The following is a 24,881-nucleotide window of genomic DNA, read 5'->3' as shown; positions in this document are numbered from 1 at the left end:
CACAGCCTGTGCTCAAGCTCCAGTAAAAACCAGAAGTGAGTCATGCTCCCAGGGGAATGGCTCCCAAGCCACCAATCTTTTAGGGTAGGTTGGCTAGGCAAGTTCCATGTAAAAAGGCTGCCCTCCTGGCTACAGACTTCTGACCACAGAGTCTGTGTCTTCTCCCAGGCAGAGCTGCCCCATTCAAAAGGGGAACCTCTGGAGCACTGCAAGCCCAGTTTGATGAAGACCCAAAATAAAAAGTCAGAATCAGAGCAGATCAGAAAGACACCTTCCAACTAGATTGTAGAAGGAAAATCTGGGGAAATGGGGCACAGCTCATAGATGCAGAAGATAGAGCCGAGAGAAAAAAGTAAATGATGATGTCTTTTACAAACTCATGAGTAAAGAATATCCTACTGGTTCAAGACTCATGCCTTTTGCACTATAATTCATTTGTTACTACTACCACTTAACCAGTCAGATTAAGCTCAAGTGCTGATGCTCCAGCAAAACTAATACAGCCTTTCAAGTGATGTCACTAATCCCTTTTACTGGCCTCAGCCTAACTCACTATCTCCCAGTAGGCTCCCAAACACAAATGTAAAATTGCTGCCAAACTCAGAATCCAGAGAACAAGAAGTAAAGACAAATTTCTGGTATAGCAGGTTGCAAAGGCATTCCCAGTAGGAGAGAAGGACAAAAGAGGGGAATTAATTTTGTTGTTGGCAGATAAAGAAGATGCTGCTAGACAGGGGGAAGGGAGGCATTCAAATGGAATGCCAAAACTGCTATTACAGAGACTCTCTTGGGAGAAGGAGCAATCTAGATATAGGTTGTGCAGTCTGCTGGGAGGATAGTGAGAGGGATATAAAAGGAAACACTGGGGGAGAGGTAAGGAAGAAAAGATGAGGGGAAATCAGAGGGGAGATCCTAAAAATAGGTAAAGAACTGCAATAAGACACTGGGAAAGAAGAGAGAGTAATGGAGAGAGGAGAGATGCAAAGGGAAGAGTTGAAAATGTTAATATTTTATCTAGCACATCACCTGAAAGGTTTGGGAATCCCTGCTCTAACACCCCAACCTTCTACAGCTAGATCTTACTTCTCCTTGATGTACTTTATTTAATGTTTATACTGTGCTGGCTTCTGTCCACCAAAAATAAACTAATGTTTACCCAGAAAAAATTATGAGTCATGTTTTTCCCCTACTGTTCTCAATTTGTATTCCTGTCATAAATGCTGATAGATTTCCAGGAAAACAAATCTGAAATACAAAGATCCCCATTTAGTAAGGATGTCTTCCTCTGCCAAGGAACAGCCTCATATTCTGTGACTACACCACTGATGAACATAAGAATTACCGCTGCTGGGTCAGACCAGTGGTCCATCGTGCCCAGCAGTCCGCTCAAGCGGCGGCCCTCTGGTCAAAGACCAGCGCCCTAACTGTAACTAGCCCTACCTGCGTACGTTCTGGTTTAGCAGGAACTTGTCTAACTTTGTCTTGAATCCCTAGAGAGTGCTTTTCCCTATGACAGATTCCGAAAGAGCGTTCCAGTTTTCTACCACTCTCTGGGTGAAGAAGAACTTCCTTACATTCGTACAGAATCTATCCCCTTTCAATTTTAGAGAGTGCCCTCTCGTTCTCCCTACCTTGGAGAGGGTGAACAATCTGTCCTTATCTACTAAGTCTATTCCCTTCAGTAACTTGAATGTTTCAATCATGGCCCCTCTCAATCTCCTCTGTTCGATGGAGGAAAGGCCCAGTTTCTCTAATCTTTCACTGTACGGCAACTCTTCCAGCCCCTTAACCATTTTAGTCGCACTTCTCTGGACCCTTTCGAGTGGTACCGTGTCCTTCATGTATGTTGACCAGTGCTGGTCACAGTACTCCAGGTGAGGGCGCACCATGGCCCGTTACAGCGGCATGATAACCTTCTCCAATCTGTTTGTGATCCCTTTCTTTATCATTCCTAGCATTCTTTTTGCCCTTTTCGCCACTGCCATGCATTGCATGGATGGCTTCATCGACCTGTCGATCAGAACTCCCAAGTTTCTTTCCTGGGAGGTCTCTCCAAGTACTGCTCTGGACATCCTGTATTTGTGCATGAGATTTTTGTTACCTACATGGGTCCAAGCTGAAAGCATGAAGATCACTATAATATTTTAACCCAGAGATGCTGAATGCTGCCTGGTAGCAAGACTGGTTATCAACAAGCTATAGTTCCCCCTGCTATCCACCAGGCTTGCATTGGAAGACTGATGGATTTCCTGTCACATACACAAATACATTGAAATAAAGAGAATCCATAATGTATCTGATAATATGATTCAATTCACTTGCACAACACACAAGGTAACTTATGTCAGCTAAATATACTAAATCAAAAACCTATTCAGACAAAATACCTTAGATACTAGGGAGAGTAGGCATAGACTTAAATTGATCAATATGATAATATAATTCTATATGAGAATAATTGCTTAAAAATTTAGGCAAGTTCACAATTTTATTTTATCAAAATTTGCTATATGTCCATTTGTTCTGGATATTGAGTGAAAAAAACAATACAGACAAAATATAAAAGAAACAAGTGGGGAAGCATGCATGGAGTTAGAAGATCATACTGATCTTATGATAAAAAAAATGCTTTGTGATCCTCTGGAAATTGCGTACTATTAAAAAATATTTTGATTTTGTTTCTTTTAGATTATTAGTCCAATCTCTAATTCTATCTGCTCTTGATTATTGCAACATTATCTACTTAGCATCCTATAAGAAAACCTAAATCGCATTTGAATAATACAGAATACAGCAGTGCGCTTGATCTTTGGATTAAAAAAATATGATCTTGTAAGCCCCTTTTATCGACAACTGCATTGGTTGCCATTCAAAGCGCAAATTTTCTTTAAATTTAGCTACACTTGCTTTAAAGCTCTTTTTGGTCTGGCTCCAGAATACCTATCCTCCCAATTTAAAGTATATAAGTCGAATAAAAATACTCGCAATGTCTGTATGTTTATGTTCCCATCTACAAAAGCTTGTCGCTATAGAAGATTCTTAGATAAGACTTTCGCTTTCCAGTTAGGAAAAATGAATTCCTGGTTAAGTCCTCTGATTTCTAAAACACAATCATATCAGGCCTTAAGAAAATTACTGAAAACCTATTTGTTTGATAAATTTGTATTATGATTATTCTCTTGTCTTGTTTATATGTATGCTTCACTGATTGTACAGTCCTTCTTGATTGTTAACCGCCTGGAACTCATGGTTGGGCGGTATACAAGAATAAAGCTTACTATTATTATTACATTCATAAAATTCGGGCCCCTAAATCTGCCCCCAGGCCCGCCTATCCCTGCCCCATTACGCCAGATTTTGAAAAACTGTCCAGACCCCCGGAGGGAAATCCGGACATCTAGTAACCCTAAGTATGCAGAGCATGGCTCATGGAATTGCTTCCAATCCCTCTGCATGCAAATGCATGTATTCGGGGGAGGGGTGCATGCTTGAAGAGATGACCGGGGAAGACAGCTTGAAAGATGCAACTGCTTAAAGCAGAGCTTCCCAACTGTGGTTCACGAACCTAGATGGGACTGTGAAACCTGCTTTAAGGGTGGTAACCTGGGTAGGCCTTCTGTAAGACGTCATTGGCCCATACAGCCCAGGAGTTAAGATTTAGCTCACACCTTTCAGTAGTAGTTCAAGGTTACCGTAGTTACATTCAGACACAAGAGGCATTTCCCTGTCCCTAAAAAGCTTACAATCTAAGTACCATATATATTAGAATATAAACCAAGAAGTTTGCACCCTTTTTTATGGGGGAAGATTTAAACCAGGAGGTTTATAGTCAAGTGTACAGTAACTTTACCCTCCCTTCCGACAACAGGCATTTCTTCCTCCACACATACTCATCCCTGCAGTTACTGGACTTGCTTATTCCATACACCCCTCCTTCTCTAGTCCAGGTGTGCAGGAAAAAAGGTAGTCTGAGCATTTCTGTCACTCGTTGCAGAGCAATTTGCAGTCGATGGCTGTTGAGTTCCAGCTTCAATTCCCTGAGCACATCTGTAATGATGAGAGGCATGGAAGCCAACTTGAAAAGCTGCCACACAAATGGATCTTCTCCCTGGTCCCTGGCTCTATCGCCTCCTGACTTCCGGTCCCTCAAAGGTAACTAGTTCTCCAAGCAAGAAACTTCACTCTTGGATAGTAAAGGCATGGAGTCCGATCTCAAATCCTCCCAGGCCTGGTCCGCCTGGTCCCTTAGGTTGGGCGTTGGATTCCTTAGCAGCAGAGAGGTCTCCTAGAGGAATCTCTCATCGGTCTAATGCTGGCACGACCGCAGGCAGCGTAGAACTTCCCAATCCTGTTAAATAAGCTTTCCGCAGGAGATTAACAAAATCCAGAACAGGAGGCCCCACAGACCCCTGCAGGACCTCAGACTGGCTTCTCTTGGGCCCAGCCTCTTCCTTGCACTTATGTTTCACGAATTCACTGTTCAAGGTCTCTGGGAGGGATTTCTTTCTTGCCATTCAGACCCCCTGTGATTCACCAACCCTTGAGAACTCAAAGGAGGCTAAGCCCAAGGCTCCCACCCCTCCCTCACATGCACCGCGGCACATGGTACACAAACACTCCTTGGCCAATTATGCCAGACAAAAACTGGCATAATTTGGAGGCAGAACAGCCTGAGAAGTCTATTTTAGTTGATTTATAGCCAAATCAAGGGGTTTTGATGCAGATGGAGGCTTTACAAAAAAAGATAATTTAATATCCAAGATGGCCGCTGCCAACGAATTCACATAAAAGACGGCCTGTGGGGGCTCCCCCGAAGTTCAAAATATTCAGAGAAAGGTGTGTTAGAGGTGTGGCACCATATCTCTGGCCCCAGAAACCCTAAAAGTTTTAAATTTTCAGACCCCCCCTCCCAACTTTCTGCACAGACTATAATGGACTATACTCACTGGGATGGGTCTCCACTAGTGCTGCCCGATTCAGAGAAAAATATTTCGATTCGATTCACCCTGTTGAATCGATTTTTCAATTTGATTTGATTCGATTCACTGTTAATGACACCGCTTTTTAAGTTTAAACATTTTATTTAACCAAGGCAATATCATATCAAAAATTCCCAGCTTCCATCCCCAGCCCCCCAGACTCACCAGCCCCCCTCCGATTCCCAGCTTCCATCCCCAGCCCCCCAGACTCACCAGCCCCCCTTCCGATTCCCAGCTTCCATCCCCAGCCCCCAAGACTCACCAGCTCCCCTGCTGATTCTGAGCTTCCATTCCCAGCCCCCCTGCCGATTCTGGGCTTCCATCCCCAGCCCCCCTGCCGATTTCAGCTTCCATCCCCAGCCCCCCTGCCGATTCTGAGCTTCCATCCCCAGCTCCCCTGCCTATTTCAGCTTCCATCCCAAGGCCCCAAGACTCACAAGCCCCCATTCCGATTCTCAGTTTCCATCCCCAGCCCCCCTGCCAATTTCAGCTTCCATCTCCATCCCCCCTGCCGATTCTGAGCTTTCATCCCCCAGCCCCCCTACTGATTTCAGCTTCCATCCCCAGTCCCCAAAACTCACCAGCCCCCCTGCCGATTCTCAGCCCCCCCTGCCGATTCTGAACACCCCTTGCCGATTCTCAGCCCCCCCCTGCCGATTCAGTTACTTACTCGACTGGATGTGGAATCACGGGAAAGAGAGGAGAAATGCAGAGACAGCCAAAAAATACCCTTTGCTTCCGACTGGTCCGCTGCACGAGGTCTGCTCGCTCCCCCTCAACGCTCCCACGTCCTTTCGTTTCTTCTGATGTAACTTCCAGTTTTGCAAAACCAGAAGTTACATTAGATGGGAATGAGTCCGGCGGCCAGCAGTGAAAAAAGAATGAACTTTAATCGGAATGAATCGCTAAGTCTGGTTTTTTTTTTTTTTTACAAAAACGAATCGATTCGAATCGTGAATGGGGCAGCACTAGTCTCCACCCATAAAAACAACATTTAAGCCTCCAAGTGTAGTGGAGCACTCTTGGTGCCTCCTTGCCAAATGACATAGGCTACCACTGTTGCATTTTCTGAGAAAACTTGTACCATTTTGCCCAGCAGAGAACTTCTGAGTGCCTGCAGCACCAGGCAGATAGCTCTCAGCTCTAACCAGCTGATCAACCATTTTCTCTGTGAAGGGTTCCAACATCCCTGCACCAGACGCTCCTCACAATGCACTCCCCAGCCATATAGGCCGGCATCTGTTGTCAGTCACCCATGTGGAGATACAAAGTGCACTCACCGGGATAGACACTGACTCCAGCCACCAGTTTAGACTGCAACGTGCTTCCATTGTCCAAGGTAGGAGGCATCTACAATAGAGAATGACACGGTGACGGTTTACCCGCGGCCACCGCATTTAAGCCGCGGGTCACCGCCGAAAACGGGGAAGAAAACTAGCAGTCGCTGCGGTGACGGGGACAAGGCCATTCACCGACCGCGGAAACGGTGAACAGGTTTGTCCCCGCGGGCCAATGTACCCCCTTCTAGGAACCGCTATTTCACCGTGCTCCTCATTTGTCATTTCAACCCTTCCTGCCAATCGCAGCAGAAGAGTACCCAACCCCTCCTGCCGGTCCTCCCAATGGCCTCCCCTAAGATCGCCGGCAGGAGGGTACCCAACCCCTCCTGCTGGACCCCCCCCCAACGAACCCTCCCACCCCGGAACCCCCTTAGTCTTACTTTTCAAGTTGGACCGGACAGCTCCTCGCTCGTCTGGCCAGCAGGCCTGCCTCCGTCCAAATGAGGCGGGCCCGCCCCTCCCCTCCCCTCCCCTCCCCTGCCTCCCAATGGCCTCCCCTAAGATCGCCGGCAGGAGGGTACCCAACCCCTCCTGCTGGACCCCCCCCCAACGAACCCTCCCACCCCGGAACCCCCTTAGTCTTACTTTTCAAGTTGGACCGGACAGCTCCTCGCTCGTCTGGCCAGCAGGCCTGCCTCCGTCCAAATGAGGCGGGCCCGCCCCTCCCCTCCCCTCCCCTGCCTAACCCACAGGATCCTAGGGCCTGATTGGCCCAAGCACCTAAGGCCCCTCCTATAGGGGGAGTGGCTTTAGGTGCCTAGACCAATCAGGCCCTAGGATCCTGTGGGTTGGGCAGGGTAGGGGCGGGCCCGCCTCATTTGGACGGAGGCAGGCCTGCTGGCCAGACGAGCGAGGAGCTGTCCGGTCCAACTTGAAAAGTAAGACTAAGGGGGTTCCGGGGTGGGAGGGTTCGTTGGGGGGGGGTCCAGCAGGAGGGGTTGGGTACCCTCCTGCCGGCGATCTTAGGGGAGGCCATTGGGAGGACCGGCAGGAGGGGTTGGGTACCCTTCTGCTGCGATTGTCGGGAGGGCCGTTGGGGGGGTCTACAGGAGGGGTTGGGTGCCCTCCTGCCGTGATCGCTGGGGGGAGGGGAGACTTGCAGCCGTAGCCGCGGTCACTATGCTAATCACGGCAGCATTTAAAGTACATGTCGTGTTTGTTTTTGCATTGCTAGCCCCAGGGGTGGTGGAAGATTAGTGATTGAAAAACTGTATGAAAAATAACTATTTTAAATTTAGTGATCAAAATGTGTCAGTTTTGAGAATTTTTATTAATTAATTTTTTCTCTGCGTGTTTTGTTTTTGTATAGTTATTAACTAATATTTAACTAAGTTTTAAAGTTTTAAAGTTTTAAAGAATGTTTCCTTTATACGTAAATAAAGAAAAGTGAATGGGATTGCAGTGGCGGTGACGGGGCGGTGAATGGGGTGGCAGTGGCGGTGACGGGGCGGTGAAGAGGATGGTGAGACGGGGACGGGGCGGTGACGGGGATGGTGAGACGGGGACGGGGCGGTGACGGGGATGGTGAGACGGGGACGGGGCGGTGACGGGGACCAATTTTTTCACCGTGTCATTCTCTAATCTACAACACATCCATTTGTGGGGGACCAACAGGATAAGAGCGCATCCTGGAGAGGGTGTAAATATGCTCTCGCCCAGGGAACCATGACTATGGTTGCTACCATCGATCCCAGTACCTGCAGTTAATGCCAAGCTGTCAGTGCTGGCCTGTCCTGAAACTCCCTGATCTGACACATGAGCTTCCCGCTGCGGGCTTTCAGGAGAAAAACTCTAGTTTTCCTTCATGTTAAACCAAATGCTCAAATACTCCGGGAACTGTTGGTTCCAGGTGGCTTTTTCAGAAATTTATAACCCAGCACAGGCTCTGCAAAAGCTGATCACATGCTTCACTGCTGTCCTTCCTTTGATTTCGGACGGAACTCCTATCAGCCAATCATCCAGGTAAGGATGCATCTGTATCCCCTCTTTGCTTGGCACTGTGGCCAGTCTAAATGGAAGGGCCAAAAACTGAAGTACTGCTCCAGAATGTGGAACCTCAAGAACTTCCTGTAATCTGGAAAAATGGGGATATGCAGATAGGCCTCTGTCAAATCCTGACAGTTAAGAAATTCACCCGGCAATGACTGACCTTACCTTTTCCATGCAGAAGCATGGTATCTTGAGGGCCACATTGACTGACTAGATCCAGAAATCAGCCTCTAGTCCTCTCTTTTAGGCACGATAAAGTAAATGAAGTACCTACCTAAGCCCGATTCTTTGTCCGAGACAGTTTCTTTGGCTGCTAGAACTAGTAGCCTCTTTACTATCACTCGGACTCTGACCACTTTCTCTGGGTTTTCCGCTTGAGAATCCACCCAGAGGTCCAGAAGGGGATGAAAGAACTCGAGCTTGTACCCCCTCCTGAATAATCTCCAGTGCCCAGCGGTCTGATGTGATCATCACCCATGCCTCCCAATAAAGATATGGCTTCTGATCTGGCGTCATAACTGTTTCTTGTGGGGCAGGATCCTGAGGATTGTCTCAGGCCTTGAAATGATCTCTGGACCGAAGGTCTGCCCAAGTACTGGCAAAAGCGCCTACAACCATCTATCGAGTAAAGCTTCATCATGTCCTTAGACACCCAAAGGGGCTCCTCTAGGACTTCCCAATAGTCAGTCAGCATCTTAGTAATGTCCAGATGGGATGGAAAACATGTGGTCTGAGCCTTAATACTGCTCAGAAGCAAGCAATGGGCAATAGAGGTCTGTTGAAGCTCTATCTTTAATTCTTGGAGAGACTCGGTAATAATCTCCAAAAGCGCTGTGGGCTTAAACTACCTGTATACAGTAGGGTCCTCTCTGAGATCCAGGGCTGACACCTAGTCAGAACCTGGTCCTCCCAGGTGCAATGCAGAATCTCCTAGTACTGAGGACCCAGAATGGGAAAGTAAAGGCATAACTACAGAATCCACTTCATCCCAGACCTCTCTTAACTGAATTACATTACATTACAGATTTCTATTCCACCATTACCTTTCGGTTCAAAGCGGATTACAAAAAGAGTTATGGAAGAAGGGTTACAACGTTAGATCAGAGAAGGTTTCCAAGAGAGGGAAAAGTAGGATCTGGGGTTAGGGAGGGGATGGTAAGAGGGGGGTTAAGCTTTATCATGGTATTAAGCTTTATTAAGGGATTTCTTGAAGAGTATAGTTTTTATTTCCTTTCTGAACATCTTGTAGTCTGGGGTTGTTGTCAATAGGTTGGAGACTTGGTTGTCTATCTTCGCTGCCTGAGTGGCCAGTAGTCCGTTGTATAGTTTTTTCCGTTTTACTTCTTTGATTGGGGGGTAAGTGAATGGGGTGTGTGTTTTTCTAAGCCTGTAGAGGTGGTTTGGATGAGGCGGTCGTTTAGGTAGGTTGGGCTGTCTCCATTTAGTTTTAAATAGAATTTAAATTGTATTCTTTCCTGGATTGGAAGCCAATGAGAATTGATGAATGCCTCAGTAATGTGATCATGTTTTTTCAATGAATAGACGAGTCTCAGAGCTGTATTCTGAATTGTCTGTAGTTGTTTAATCATTATTGCAGGGCAGGGGAGGTAGAGGATGTTGCAATAGTCTAGGATACTTAGGATTAGAGATTGTACTAGGGCTGAAATTGTGTTTTTTCGAAGAATTTTCGGACTTGTCTAAGGTTTCTCATAATTGCGAAAGATTTCTGTATTGTTTTGTTAATTTGTGGTTGCATGGTGCAGCCTCTGTAAATAGTCATACCTAGAAGTTTTAGGGTGGTTTACAAAGGGTAGTTTATAGAGTTGAATCCCTGTATCCTGTGCAAGGCTCTGCTATGGGGGGAACTGTGCTCTTCAGGGAAGAGACTCCTTGCACTACATGTGCTGCGACCACCAAGGAGTCACTGTGACCATCATTCTGGAGCAAAAGCTGGACCAGGATGCACAGAGTGCCCTTGCAGGTGCTCCTGTGTTCCAATCTGGGGTTTAATTGCAGATGCATGGCTGCACTTCGCTGGGGATGCACTTTCACCAGCTCTTGCCAGGATTTTTGACCTAGAATGTAAGCCATCTGGTTACCCCATACCCCCAGAGGGACTAGAGGTGATTAAGCCAATGGCTCCTGCCATTCCCCCCCCCCCTCACTTGCCGTGTGGCATGTGGGACATGGACAGTCCTCGGCCTGTCAGTCAGAGCAAATCTGGCATAAATCCAGAGTATCCTGGCCCGAGTCGTCAGAGCAAGAAAAATGTAAATGAGGATCTCTACACCATATCTTGCAATTGGAGGTATACAACCCACAGGTTCAAGAATGATGTGCTTATTGCACTAGGAACAAGATTTATGTACATAAAGCACAAGTTAGACAGCCTATTATAAAAATTACCCTCCTGTGACTATGAATTAGAAATATGGAATAAATAGACAAAAATCAAACTAAAAACACCAGACTCTGTAGGCTGTACAGGTCCACCGAAACATTGCCTTCTATATTATACAAAATACAAATATGCATACATTCCCAAATTAAGAAACAACCTCCCCGAAAAAAAACCCAAAACAAAACCAGTAAACATGAGAAAAACCTCTATATAATCCTCTGGGAACACCCCTCCCCCCAGTTATAGCAGTAACAAAAATGTTTCATTTGTGGCCTTGTAGCAGGATATGTGTCCAGAGATGGCACTAATATCACCAAAACCCTAATATTTTCTTAGCAAAACCTTTTATGGTAAAAAGTTAAACAGAGAAATAAAATTAATTGAATCAGAGAGCACAAAATGTCCACAGTATGTGTGAGGCAAAGATACAGAAAGCATAAAAGATACAATGCAGAGACTGCATGCAGAGAGATCAAGAGCATAAATGAGATTCTCTCTCTCACTACACCACATTAAGATCGAGACAGTATATTGTTCATAAAAGGAAATAGCTCCAAGTGAAGGAAAATACCTGTGTTTTCCTCATCCTTAGGTTCACAGACAACCTGCCATCTTCTTCCTCTTTTGGTTTAATACCTATCCAAAAATAGTCAAATGAATAACACACATAGTTTCATAGTTTATTAAAAATTTGATTAAACGCTTAACATAACTTTCAAAGCATTGTACAATTAAAAAGTTAAAATATAAAATGGGGGAACAAACAATACACCCTGAAGCTTCTTCTCATAAGAACAGAACCACAATCCTCAAAGCCACTTAGATCATTAGGTGAAAGGCTCCAGGTTACCCGGCCCATTCTCCCCACTCCCCCCCCCCTTTGAGCCATGCCATCATAGGAGGTGAAAAGACTCTGGGTTCTCCAGCCCATCTCTCCCGAGTCATGCCATCTTACGAGGTAACAAGGCTCTGGGTTCTCCAGCTCATCTCTCCTGAGTCATGCCATCCTACGAGGTAACGAGGCTCTGGGTTCTCCAGCCCATCTCCCCGAGTCATACCATCCTAGGAGGTGAAGAGGCTCTGGGTTCCCTGGCCCATTCCACTGAGCCCAGCTATGCTACCCCAGGAGGTGAAAAGGCTCTGGGTTCCCCAGCACATCCCCTAAACCATCCAATCCTAGAGATGAAAAGGTTCTTGGTCCCCTATACCATTCAGTTATAAAAGTGAAAGGCTCTGGGTTCCCATGTCCAATTTTTTAAACTTACTTTTCAACTTGACCTGCAAGCCCCTGGCCAAATTCTTAATTTCCTCTCTGAGTTTCTGTAACTCATCTCTCATTCCTGAGGAAATAAAATGAGTAACAAGGATAAACATAATAACCCCCAACATTTTTTTAAGCTTCTAGAGAGAAGCCTTGAATTCTTAAAATAAGATGTTTGTGTCGGTTCATCAGTGGCTACAATAATTCATGCCCCTGTGCAGGCAGCTGCTATCAGTTACTATGCGTTCCACTTCGGCTTCTACCTACTACTCCACACCTCGCCAAAATCTCCCCACTCTGCTCTCAGACAAATGGGAACAAAGCAGCTGTGCAAGTTGTTTGCGCCTTGAAGCTGTTGTTGAGCCCACCAGCATGTCACTGCTATTCATCCTTCCTATCCTCCTATGCTCCTGCCCATCCAGTGCTGATTCTCAAACCCATGTCTTTTACCACTTATAATAAACTTTCGCCCTCCATGCTATCAGTCTCTTCTCCATGCTGTCACTCATTCACACTATCAGCTTTCCCCTTCACTTATCCTGGCCACTATTCATTAATGCCCAACCCATGCCATTTACCTTTCTCCTTCTATGCTTTTCTTTTTCACTCCAGCATTATGTCTCCTCTGACTAACCTCCTCCGTTATGCTGCCTAAAAGAGGTAGTAACAGAATGTAAAAGAAAATAAAGACCACCACCTGCTTCTCCAACCTCCCTTTGCCTCCAGTATGCTAATTTTCCACCCTTTTCTACACTGCATATCCTCAACATTCTTTCCTACAGAGTGCTTCCATCCAAGGCCAGCTTAAGGGGTAAAACAATGAGGTGGGAAGCTTAAGGGGAATCAAAAGCCTGCTTTACTGGCTCACCCTTTTATGGCAGCATGAGTGCAGCCAGTTTCAAATGTAAGAGCCTCTTCTTGTTTCTTTCTGCTGCTTTGTTCATAATTTTATGCTGAAGCAGGCAGGTAAGAGCTGGTGGAGTGTTGGGTGGGTTGCTCAACAGCAGTGGCAGGAGGGTGTGGGTATTCCTCTTGATGATCTTTGATTTGGGGGTTTTGTTTTTTGTTTTTTTTTAAAGAACATAAGACTAGCCTTACTTAATGGTCCATCAAGCCCAGTTGCCCATTCTCATGGTGGCCAATCCAGGTCACTAGTACCTGGCCAAAACCCAAGGAGTAGCAATACTCCATGCTACCGATCCAGGGCAAGCAGTGGTTTCCCCCCATGTCTTTCTCAATAACAGACTATGGCTTTTTCCTCCAGGAACTTGTCCAAGCCTTTCTTAAAACCAGCTATGCTATCCACTCTTACCACAACCTCTGGCAATGTGTTCCAGAACTTAACTATTCTCCTATTGGTTTTAAAAGTATTTCCCTGTAACTTCACAGAGTGTCCCCTAGTCTTTGTAATTTTTGACGGAGTGAAAAATCAATCCACTTGTACCCGTTCTACTCCACTCAGGATTTTGTAGAATTCAATCATATCTCCCAAACCGCCACATCCACTCTGCAGAATCTTGTAAAGGTATAGAGACTAGACCTGCTCTACAGACCTTTGGGCTGCACTGCCCTGGTTTCCACCTAGGAAGTCGCCACAATTCTAGTCGAATGAGCTTTGATAGAAATAGGCAGCTGCTTCCCACAGGCATTGTACAATAACAAGACTGTCATACGAATCCATCTGGCAATAGATGCCTTGGAAGCTGGTCTGCCTTACCTTGAATGAAAAGTTAGAATAAAGACAGCCCAAATAGTGGAGTAAAACTCTTCATATGCCCAATATCTGAAATATTTTATCCTGCTTGACAAACCCATTTACTGAAACATGGTTAGACTGACCTCTTGGTTGACATGAAATGCCGCCACAACTTTCAGTAGGAAGGTACCATAGGTAGTACAACTCCTGCCTCTATGATCCCGAGGTATTGTTCTCTACACAATTGTGCCTGCAGTTCCAAGACCCTTCTTGCTGAGAATTTCCACCAAAAACACCGTCTTCACCGTGAGGTCCAACAGACACGCCTCTTGAATGGGCTAGTATGGAGGCTTATAAAGACCCTTCAGAACAATATTAAGATTCTACATCACAAAAAGATTGGTGTAACAGAGGCTGCAATCTGAGTGCCCCTTCAAAAATCTGGTCACATCTGGATGGAGATGCCAATGAAACCTTTCCCCCTCTGGCTCAATAGCATGAGAAGCCTGCTACCTGTACATTCAGAGATGCCACTGCCAGGCCTTTCTCTAGTCTGGCCTGTACAAATGCAAGAATCACAGGAACATCCTCCTTAGTACACCAGAGCTGAAAAACCTCCCAGGCCTTAGCATAGGATGCGACGGTCGAAGGCTTTTTAGCTCGGAGAAGAGTAGGAAAGACTACTTCAGAATATCCTCGGTGTTTTAAGGCAGAATGCTCGACAAACATGCCATAAGACCAAAGCGATCTGGGTTCTCCATGTGAACTGGAACCTGACCAAGTAGCCCCATATGAACCGGTAAGCTTGATGCATCTGTCCGGTTGGAGCCATACCAGATCCACATACAGTGGCCAATGAAGCCAATCTGTGGTTACTAGGATCACAAGTCCCAGGTGGTTTAAGAGTCTGCAAATAACCCAGCCCACCATCAGACATGGCCGGAACACACAAAGCAGCCTGTCTTCAGATCAGGGCTAAAGCAACACGTCCAATCCTATACTCCTTGATTCATCTCTTTGGCTGTAGAAGCAAATTGCCTTCATGTTTTTTGGCTAAAGCGGGGCCAGGCGGACCGCTCTCAGTTGTAGCCTGGTTTAAATTAACCACTTCCGTTGCACCAACCACTGCAATGTGCCCACTAGCCAAATAAGGCTGGCATCCGTTGTCAGCATGACCCAGGAATCGATCTGAAATGGAATCCCTATTACTAGGGACTGTGGGTGGAGCAACCAGCTCATGCTAATTTTCCGGCTTCCAGAATATCTTTGTCTGGAACCTTGATAGGATCTCCGAGATGAGCCTCCTGAGGCATACTGGTGAAAACGTCGGGACCCCGAAAGGAGCTGTGGGCCTGGCTTCTAGCCGCTCAAGGTCTTCTGTCTGGTAAGAACTTGGAACGACGATCTTGCACACTACCCATAAGATCATCCAGGTCTTTGCCAAGATCTGATCCTTGAAGGGGAGCTTGCCAAGCATATTCTTGGAGGTTGAATAGCCCGCCCATTATCTGATCCACAGCACGCATCGGGCTGAGATGGAGTAAGTGGAGACTCTTACCATGACTATCTACGCTGAAAATGCTGTAATTTAAACCACCCTATGTCCACGAAGTCTGTATTTGTAAGTCTGCATGTTATGTCTATACTGTAGTTGCTGTAATCTAAACCCCTTTGTCCATGCTGTAAAGTCTGTATGTCTCACTAAAATTTGTCCTACCCATACTATGAATGTACTCCTGTAATCCGTCTGGGTTCCTTTAGGAGGACGGGCTACATAAATGACTAAACAAACAAACAAACAAATAAAGTGGTTCAGCCACATAGTCCACCACTGCCAGCATGAGATAGGGTATTGGCTCAGCTACTGTCATTTCTATGGTTCGCAGCCATGAATGGCAGGCACATGCTACAAAAGAAGCAGCTAATGCTGCCCTAACTATACTACTACTATTATTGTTTCTATAGTGCTACCAGATATACGCAGTACTGTAGAGTCATAAAGAAGACAGTCCCTGCTCGAAAAAACTTACAATCTAAATAGAAGGATGTCTTGGATATAGTTAAGGGGAACAGCTAATCTGCTGGCTTGGTTAGTGGGCAGTAGGGAGTAGGGTTATGGATTGAAGGCTGTATCAAAAAGATGGGCTTTCAGTCTGCTTTTAAACAAGGGAAGGGAAGGGGCTTGGCAGACAAACTCAGGTAATTTATTCCAGGCATAGGGGCAGCTAGATGAAAGGAGCAAAGTCTGGAATTGGCAATGGAGGAAAAGGGTACAGCTAAGAGCAGCTTATCTGAGGATGGAGTTCTTTGGGAGGTGAATAAGGAGAGAGAAGAGGAGATATATTGAGTGGCAGCAATGTCAACCAAACAGGCAGAGACTTTTTCCAGGACTTTAGGTGAAATTTTGGGTGTAGAGAGGTAGATCTGGGAGTCATCAGCATAAAGATGATACTGGAAGCCATGGGAGAAGATCAGGTCACCAAGGGAAGAAGTGTAGAGAAAGAGAAAAGAAGAGGTCCTAAGACAGAACCCTAGGGTACGCAAACCACTACTAGCGAGGTGTCTGCAGAAGAAGACCCACCAACACATACACTAAAGGTGCAATGGAAGAGGTAAGAGGCAAACCAGGAGAGGACAGATTAAGCTGTGATTAACAGTATCAAAGGCAGCAGACAGGTTAAGAAGGATGAGGATCAAGTAAAGGCCCTTAGATCTGGCCATGAAAAAGTCACTGCAGACTTTGGTGAGGGAAGACTCTGTAGATTGTTGGGGGCAAAAGGTTGATTGTAGAGGATCAAGAATCTGTCGAGTTGAAAGGAAGTCCAGGCAGCGACAGAGAACAGTATGCTCGAGTAGCAATGGAAGAAGGAAGACAGGGTAATAGTTGGACAGACAGCTGGGGTCCAGCAAGGTTTTCTTTTTTTAGAAGCAGCTTAACTACCGCATGTTTGGTTTGAAAGCAGCGGGGACAGTTGCAGTGGAAATGGACAGGTTGAGAATATAGCAGATAGGAGGGATAACAGTATGCAAGATGGGGGTCAAGTAGAGGGGTGGGAATATGGTCTGAGGGGGTATGTAGTAGGCTTGGCTGAAGGCAGAAGTTGTACGGTTTCTTCCTCTATGATTTCAGAGAAGGAAGAAAAAAAAGTCAGTGGTAGTTGATGGGACAAGGATAGAGGAACTTCCTGAGTTGTTTGGGTGAAGGATGAAGGGGTGGTGTGAGTTTGAAGGTCAGGAGAGTGGATGGTGGGTAGGGGAGAAGGATATGACTTTGTAGTTAATTCAAGGGCAATCTTGTAGACCTTGACTATTTATTTATTTATATTCCACATATCCTACAAGTCTATGTGGATAACAAATTTCTATTGACTTGCAAACCACCACCTATTCCTCCAAAGCTCATAGAAACATAGAAATAGACGGCAGATAAGGGCCACGGCCCATCCAGTCTGCCCACCTAATGACCCTCCCCTACCATTACCCTGTGAATAGATCCCACGTGTCGATCCCATTTGGACTTAAAATCAGGCACGCTGCTGGCCTCAATCACCTGAAGTGGAAGACTATTCCATCGATCAACCACCCTTTCAGTGAAAAAGAATTTCCTGGTGTCACCGCGCAGTTTCCCGCCCCTGATTTTCCACGGATGCCTCCTTGTTGCCGTGGGACCCTTGTAAAAGAAGATATCTTCCTCCGCCTCAATGCGGCCCGTGAGATACTTGAACGTCTCGATCATGTCTCCCCTCTCTCTGCGCTCCTCGAGCGAGTATAGCTGTAGTTTATTTAGCCGTTCTTCGTACGGGAGATCCTTAAGTCCCGAGACCATCCGAGTGGCCATTCTCTGGACTGACTCCAGTCTCAGCACATCCTTGCGATAATGCGGCCTCCAGAATTGCACACATTATTCCAGGTGGGGCCTTACCATAGATCTATACAGTGGCATAATGACCTCAGGCTTACGGCTGACGAAACCCCTGCGTATGCAACCTATGATTTGTCTTGCCTTGGATGAAGCTTGCTCTACTTGATTGGCAGCCTTCATGTCATGTCAATCACCCCTAAGTCTCGTTCTGCTACCGTTTTTGTTAGGATCTCGCCATTAAGGGTTTAAGTCTTGCATGGATTTTGGCTGCCCAGGTGCATAACTTTGCATTTTTTGTCATTGAAGCTGAATTGCCAGGTCCTAGACCAGCGCTCCAGTAGGAGTAGGTCGTGCATCATGTTGTCGAGCATTGAATTTTTGTCCATTGTGCTTTTGCCCACTACATTGCTTAGTTTGGCGTCATCGGCGAATAATGTTATTTTACCACGGAGCCCTTCTGCCAAGTCTCTTATAAAGATGTTGAATAGGATCGGGCCCAAGACCAAGCCCTGGGGCACTCTACTGATCACCTCCGCCATTTCGGAGGGGGTGCCGTTCACCACTACCCTTTGAAGCCTACCTCCAAGCCAGTTCCCAACTCCTTCAACTCTTTCGCCTCACATGGATCTCTACTCAGCTATACTATTTTCCTAGCTGCAGGTAATCCATCTCAAAGCCCAGAATACATTCAAACCACTTCAGATATATGTTCACTTACTCCTTCATAGATCTATCTTCAAAACCCTAAAATGTATTACTTCTGGTATGCAATTTTACTACTTTTTAAATTACATTACAAAGGGGTCCTTTTACTAAGGCGCGCTAGCCATTTTATTAGTCTATGGATACGTTAGTATTTAGCACGCACTAATATTTAGTACGCATTAGCGTATGCTAAAACAGCCCTAAAGCTTTTTAAATTCTGCCATAGCCCTTATGAGTTTCAGGTGGATTACATTAAAGCAGATGACCGGAAACAAACCCGGTTAAACAGGCAATATTGAAAAAAAAAATCATAAAAATAATCAGTTCAAAAATTTATTGAATAAAACTGTTTTTAAAAGCTTTCTAAAAACTAAATAATTTGTTTCTGATCCAACAGTGAGGGGAAATTTATAAGTCATTTTATGGCAGTCAGTTAAGCTGCTCATCTTTTTGATCACACCTGGTAATAGCAATAACTTAGAACAGCATTAATATGCATCCACACCACCACAAATTCAGTGGATCTATGCTGTGATGTCACATCCTGCATGAATCAATTGCACCCCTCTTCCTGAAGGCATTTAGTAGTACTGGTGGTGTGTTTAATGCCCTGTATTTTGGTAAGTTGTTTGAATTCCTAATAAACACATTCAGCCTGGCTGTCTCAGAAGATAAATTCACCTTCCTCCGGTAGAGGCTTGGCCAGTATGGTGGACTGCTTCTTCTCCAGCTCTCTCACCTTCCCATCCAGGGTCTCTAGTGAATGACGAATCTCTCTCACCTAAAGGAGGTTTAACCAGAAAATTAGTACAGTACTAACATAATCCTAGAACAAGAACTCCCAATAAAAATCTGAAACAAGCCTGAGATTTGGCACAGAGAGGGTGGTGAAGGGACACATGTAACAAACTTCCTCTGCAGAAGGACAGGAGTCAAAAATTGTGTTGGGATTTGACAGGCACAGGATATACATAGAAGATCAGGGGTAGCGGAAGACCAAGAAAGGTCCAGAGTGTGACAATATAATCCCCTTTCTGACAATATAATCCTCTTTCCTACCTTCTGAAAGAACTCTTCATCGTTACATGGACCATCCTTGTTTGGTGCACTGACCAAAGCAGTTCTTTCCTCATCCTCAGAGCCGTCACTATCCTGAAAAGTGAGAAAAGTGCTTCATATTACCATCAATTATTCTAACAAGAGAATCCTGCTTACTCAGTAAAACCTGGAACTGGTATGACCTGAGGCAAGGACAGCAAGAATGGAACTGCCTTCTAAATTCAAATGACCAATAAGGATAATAAAAAATTATCGCAAGGATAAGTAGACCAAATTGGAGGGGTGCACTACATGTTAAAGAGGAAATTTAATCAAACAAAATGTGTGGAATCCATATGGATAGAAAATCCATATGCAATGGGAAGGAATATACAGGTAGGGTTATACTACCATCCTCCGGGTCAGAATGAGCAGATGAACAAATGTTTTCAGAGATTAGGAAAGCTTACAAATTGGGCAACAATATAATAATGGGCAATTTCAATTACCTACTAGTCACAAGGCAGAATAGAAATATCAACTATAACACACACACAAACGACTCTCTTCTGACAGGGGCAACTATCCAGCTCATATATAGAAAAGTGGAGACCTCAGTTATAATGCAACAAATTTAACCATAGCCAAGCATGCTTATAATCATCATAGGTCTTAGAAAAAACTCTACCACAATATCTTTTCAGAGCTGGAATAGTATACCCATAGCAGAATTCAAAGTAGGCTGGAAATATCACTTTCAATATCCATACCTCTGGAACAAACAAATGTAATGTACTTATTCACAATTCTTGCTTGCAGTCAGCTCAAATCAGATCAATCTAGCGAAAAAAATTCTTCATGTTCCACAATTTTATTTTTTATAATTATTTCCAATATTTTGCCTGGCACTGAGGCTTACCTGTCTGTTCATGCCCCAGATCTCCCCTGGAACAGTTTTTTAAATAATCAGCGTAACATTGGCCACCTTCTAATCTTCAGGTGCAACAGACTATTGTAGCGCTAGGTTACAGATCACTAACAGATCAGCAATTTATTTTACTACTAGTGTTTAAGCCCGTTACATTAACAGGTGCTAGAAAGATGTCTGTCTGTATTTCTTTCTTTTTCTCTCTCCCTTCCCCGCCCCATCTTTTTCTCCCTCTCCCTGCCTCATCTTTTTGTCTTTTTCTCTCGCTTCCTGCCCTGTCTTTTTCTCTCTCTCCCTGTCCCATCTATCTTTTTTTCCCTCTTTCCTTTTCTCTCTCTCTCTCTGCCCCGTCTTATCTTTTTTTCTTTCTGTCTCTCTCCCGCTTTCTTTCTTTCTATCTGTTTCTCTCCCTGCCCAGACCCTCCCTCCCTTGCCCTTTCCTCAATCCAGCTGTGGCCAGCTGCATGCACATACCTGCCCAGCTACACACTTGGCAAACGCATCCCGTCTCCCCTCCGGACCCCGTTCGCTCACCCTTGGTGCTAGATCGCTGCCTGATGCTGCTCCGCAGGAAGCTTGCAAACTGCTGGACTATGGCGAGCCAAACCGAGCCCCAGTGTGCACTTCTGCACTCATCCGCGCATTCACTTCTCCTGGATGGGGGTAGGGAGGGCTCCTTTAGCCCTCACTCACCAAGGTGGTGGTAAACCCACCCCATCCGTGTACTCTCTCTTTCCTACCTTCCCTCCAAACGCCTGCTTCTCTCACCAACCCAAAGTCTCTCTTCCCATCTCTTCTTCTAGCCCCCTTTTTTTTTTTAAAACTCTTTCTTGGCCCTTTGCTTAGATCCTCGGACAGTTGGGAGTGATCGTCCCCTCACTCCTTTTTCGGGTGTCCAATCTTGCTCCAGGGGAATTTACTTTGGGGGGGAGTCACAGCCGCGGGCATAAGGAGTTTTTGCTGTTGCTTGGGGAGGAGGGAGAAGCCCCACCCTCCCCTGCCGCAACCGGAAGTGCCCCTTTCCCCCTACTGTTAGCGATTGTTTTTATTTTTTCTTTTGGTGTCACCCGGGGTTTTTTTGGCAGACTGAAAGAGGGCAGGAGGGGGACAACGTTGCCAAGGGAGAGCGAAGGCTCCTTCTGTCCTACTGCGCATGCAGAGGCACGGAGTTTTAAGTGCGCATGCGCTTCTAGGGTTTTATGATTATAGATGGGGGAAGCCGCCACCGCTGTTCAAATTCCTGCACGCGCCAACAGCCGGCGCATGCCGACAGCCGTCGTAAGCAGCCGCATAAATAGAATACGGCCACAGAGGGACACAACATGATGGCAGGTAGCACATTCTCCTAAGTGCGCAAATTAAATGCTGCTATAGTAGATTTCTTTAGCTACATCACTCCAATTATCAGCTCAAATTTGATCACGTTATGATCACTGTTTCTCAATGGACCCAACACAGTTACCTCCCATACTACGTCCTGCATTCCATTAAAGACCAAATCTAAAATATCTCCCCCTCTTGTCGGTTCCTGGACCAGTTGCTCCAAGAAGTCATTTATGACATCTAGGAATTTTACCTCCTAATCACTCCCTGATGCAACATTTATCCCGTCAGTGTTAGGGTAGTTGAAATCGCCCATGATTATACTGTTGCCCAGTTTGCCAGCTTTCCTAATCTCTTAAAACATTTCTTCATCTGTCTGCTCATTCTGTCCTGGGGATGGTAGTATAAATATTCCTTCCCTTCACACACATAATTTCTATCCATATGGATTTCACTCTGCACGGCACAGATAGCAGTATGTTTATTTTGTTTGATTCAATCACCTCTTTTAACATATAGCGCAACCCCCCCCCCCCCCCCATTTTGATCTATTCTATCATTGCAATATAGTTTGTACCCAGGTACTCAGTATCCTATTGACTGTCCTCCTTCCACCAGATCCTTCTAGCATTTGTAAACAGAAACTTCAAATTGTATTTTTTCCTTTATCTACAGGCTGCTGAGAAGATGACAGGGATAACTTCACATGTTCACTCTGCTTCCCTCTTAAGCACTCTTGGCTTTCTTTCACCATTTTTGAAACTTTTCTATTGGGACTCCCTAACTGTTCTGTGGGTTAAAACCATGGGCTTGAGTCGGGGCAGGAGAATTGGAGCAGAGCTCAGGGCAGACAGTAGGGCTGGAAGATCGGGGCAGGAGAGTCGGGATAGGAGAACAGGGCTGGAAGATTGGGGCAGAGAGCAGGGCGGCAATGGAGTAGGAGAGTCAGCATGGACGTGTGCGACTGGTCTCCAGCAGTCGCTTCTGTTGATCGGCCAGCCCAGTCGGTGTTCCAGATTTGTTTAGTGAATCGCGTACCTGCCTACTTTGCATGCCGTTTCCCCTCATTTGCATGCACAGATCGGAATCGAATCGGCACAGAGGTTAGTGAATCGGGTCGCAGATGGGTCGCAAACCGATCGATACATGATCGGTTTGCTTAGTTAACCTAGCCCATTGAGACTTGCTACCACAGCTTTGTAAAAGGGACCCTTAATCCAATAAAAAAAAAGTTTATCACCTTGTATTTTTTTAACTAATCTTTATTTCCATTCAAAATGGACTAATGGGCAACCACACTACCCAAATTAAAACATTTATCTTTTTATGGGTACTTTAATCATCAAAATTCAACCTATAGAACTTTTATCATCAAAATTCAATTCTATAGAACACCCCCACCTACCTCTTCATTCTTATAGAAACAGCTTTCTTATAGAAAATTCTTATAGAAAATGCACAAGGAGTTTTACAGGTAACAGCAAAAGCTCTGACAATTATGCTTACTTTGAAAACTGATGTAAAATTAAAAACAAAAATAAATAAAGTTTCTACCATGTTACACCTAGCTTAGGGATAAGTTAAGTAATATGAGGTAAGGTGTTAACGCTTATCATGTTTTAACAGCAAAAGTTAAAATGTAGAAGTGCAAAGATTGTACAGGTACGCGAACTTTTGGGGGGGTATCACCAGCACATCCCTTGTAGTTACTGTACAAATATAATTTTCTGCATGTTAAGTTTAATTTCAATTACTGCAGATACACTTACCACCTCCTCTTGAGGTACATGTACCTATACTTACTTACCTTATAATTCATGCTGTCACTTGCACAGCTAGTTTCATCCACTAACTGTAATGTGCATCCCATGCCCCCCTCTCCAGCAACAACTTGTCCAGTTTCCACCCATACCTTGGAAATTTAGTATGGGATTTTTTTTGTTCCCTGTTTTTAGCACACCATGGCCATTACCATGATCTCATGCTAATGATGCATGCAAAATCCTACACTAACTGCTTAGGGCTAGATTCACAAACCTGCCCGATCAGGACCGACCCGTTCCCGATCCAGGCAGGTCTGATGGATTCTGCAAAGTTGAATATGCAGAAGGGGGCACTGGTGTGAGATCACAACGCATGCGCAGACCATCTTTAGATAGTCTGAGCATGCATCTAGGCCTGTCCGAGCCGTGACTTAAAAATATATTTTTTTTAACTTTTAATCCAGTGAGCACATGATTTTAACCCTCTTAAACCCGCGGGTTAAAACAAAGGGCTCGCTGTGCGGGGAAGGGCAGGAGAGATTCAAGGCGGCTGGCAGGAGAGATCTGGGCAGAGTAGGGCGGCAATGCGGCAGAGTAGGCAGGAGAGATCCGGGGAAGAGCATCAGGGCAGCAGAGAGCAGGGCTTCTATGGAGCTGGAGTCGGAAAGACATTTTCAACTGGTCCCCAGCAGTCACTTCTTGGGTTGATCAGCCAGCCCAATCGGTTTAAAAAATTTGTTTGATGAATCGCGTCCCTGTCCACTTTGCATGCATTTCTCCTCCTTTGCATGCACGGGTTCAAAGCGGATCGCAGGAGGGAAATCTGGTTGCAAAGGGGTCGTAAACCAATCGGTTTGCTTTCTGATTCTAGCCCTTAGTGCTCTTTAGGAAACAGGGTTCTTGGTGTTAAGGCAGTGGTCTCAAACTCAAACCATTTGCAGGGCCACATTTTGGATTTGAAGGTACTTGGAGGGCCTCAAAAAAAATAGTTAATGTCTTATTAAAGAAATGACAATTTTGTATGAGGTAAAACTTTTTATAATTTATAAATCTTTCCTTTGGCTAAGTCTTAATAATAATATTGTCATTTATAGGTAAAGAGACATATGATCAAGAAACTGTTTTATTTTACTTTTGTGATTATGACAAACATACCGAGGGCCTCAAAATAGTACCTGGCGGGCCACATGTGGCCCCCAGGCCGCAAGTTTGAGACCACTGTGTTAAGGAGTTAGACAAGCCAAAGTTTAAGATATGTTCTTAATTAAATTAGCTCTGGAAAATGATTATTTCACATTCACCCCTTTTACATTCCTAGAATGTGTTTTAATGGTACTACTTTTCTTTTTTGCTGGTGTTTTTCTGAATTTCTGTAAGCACTTATTTTCTGATCCATAAATTTTAACCTGCATTGTGGTAGAAGCTATTGGAATGTTTGTACTGAGCAATGAGCATTATTTTCAATGCAAATGCAATTCTTGTTGCACATGCAACATGCTCATAGTTTTACAAGGGTTTCCATGCTTTGGAAATTTGAACAAATAAAGAGACAATATGAATACTTATTTTTAAATTGCGGTTTTGTTATTTTTTTAT

At 45.0% G+C, this 24,881-nt stretch overlaps 1 protein-coding gene across 1 annotated transcript in view; it reads right to left on the bottom strand.

Annotated features, from left to right (window-relative positions):
- STX4 (syntaxin 4) overlaps window positions 1-24,881 on the bottom strand; it is a 74,568-nt gene that overhangs the window by 49,213 nt on the left and 474 nt on the right. The window contains exons 2-5 of the mRNA XM_033944245.1: window positions 19,293-19,385; window positions 18,915-19,014; window positions 11,975-12,049; window positions 11,281-11,345 (exon numbers count right to left, since the gene is read on the bottom strand). Of these exons, the coding sequence (XP_033800136.1) occupies window positions 11,281-11,345; window positions 11,975-12,049; window positions 18,915-19,014; window positions 19,293-19,385 (333 nt within the window). The remainder of the gene's footprint in view (window positions 1-11,280; window positions 11,346-11,974; window positions 12,050-18,914; window positions 19,015-19,292; window positions 19,386-24,881) is intronic.

Source organism: Geotrypetes seraphini, chromosome 5 (assembly GCF_902459505.1).
Source record: "Geotrypetes seraphini chromosome 5, aGeoSer1.1, whole genome shotgun sequence".
In the NCBI taxonomy this organism is placed as follows: domain Eukaryota; kingdom Metazoa; phylum Chordata; class Amphibia; order Gymnophiona; family Dermophiidae; genus Geotrypetes; species Geotrypetes seraphini.
This window is presented reverse-complemented; position numbering and strand designations above follow the sequence as displayed.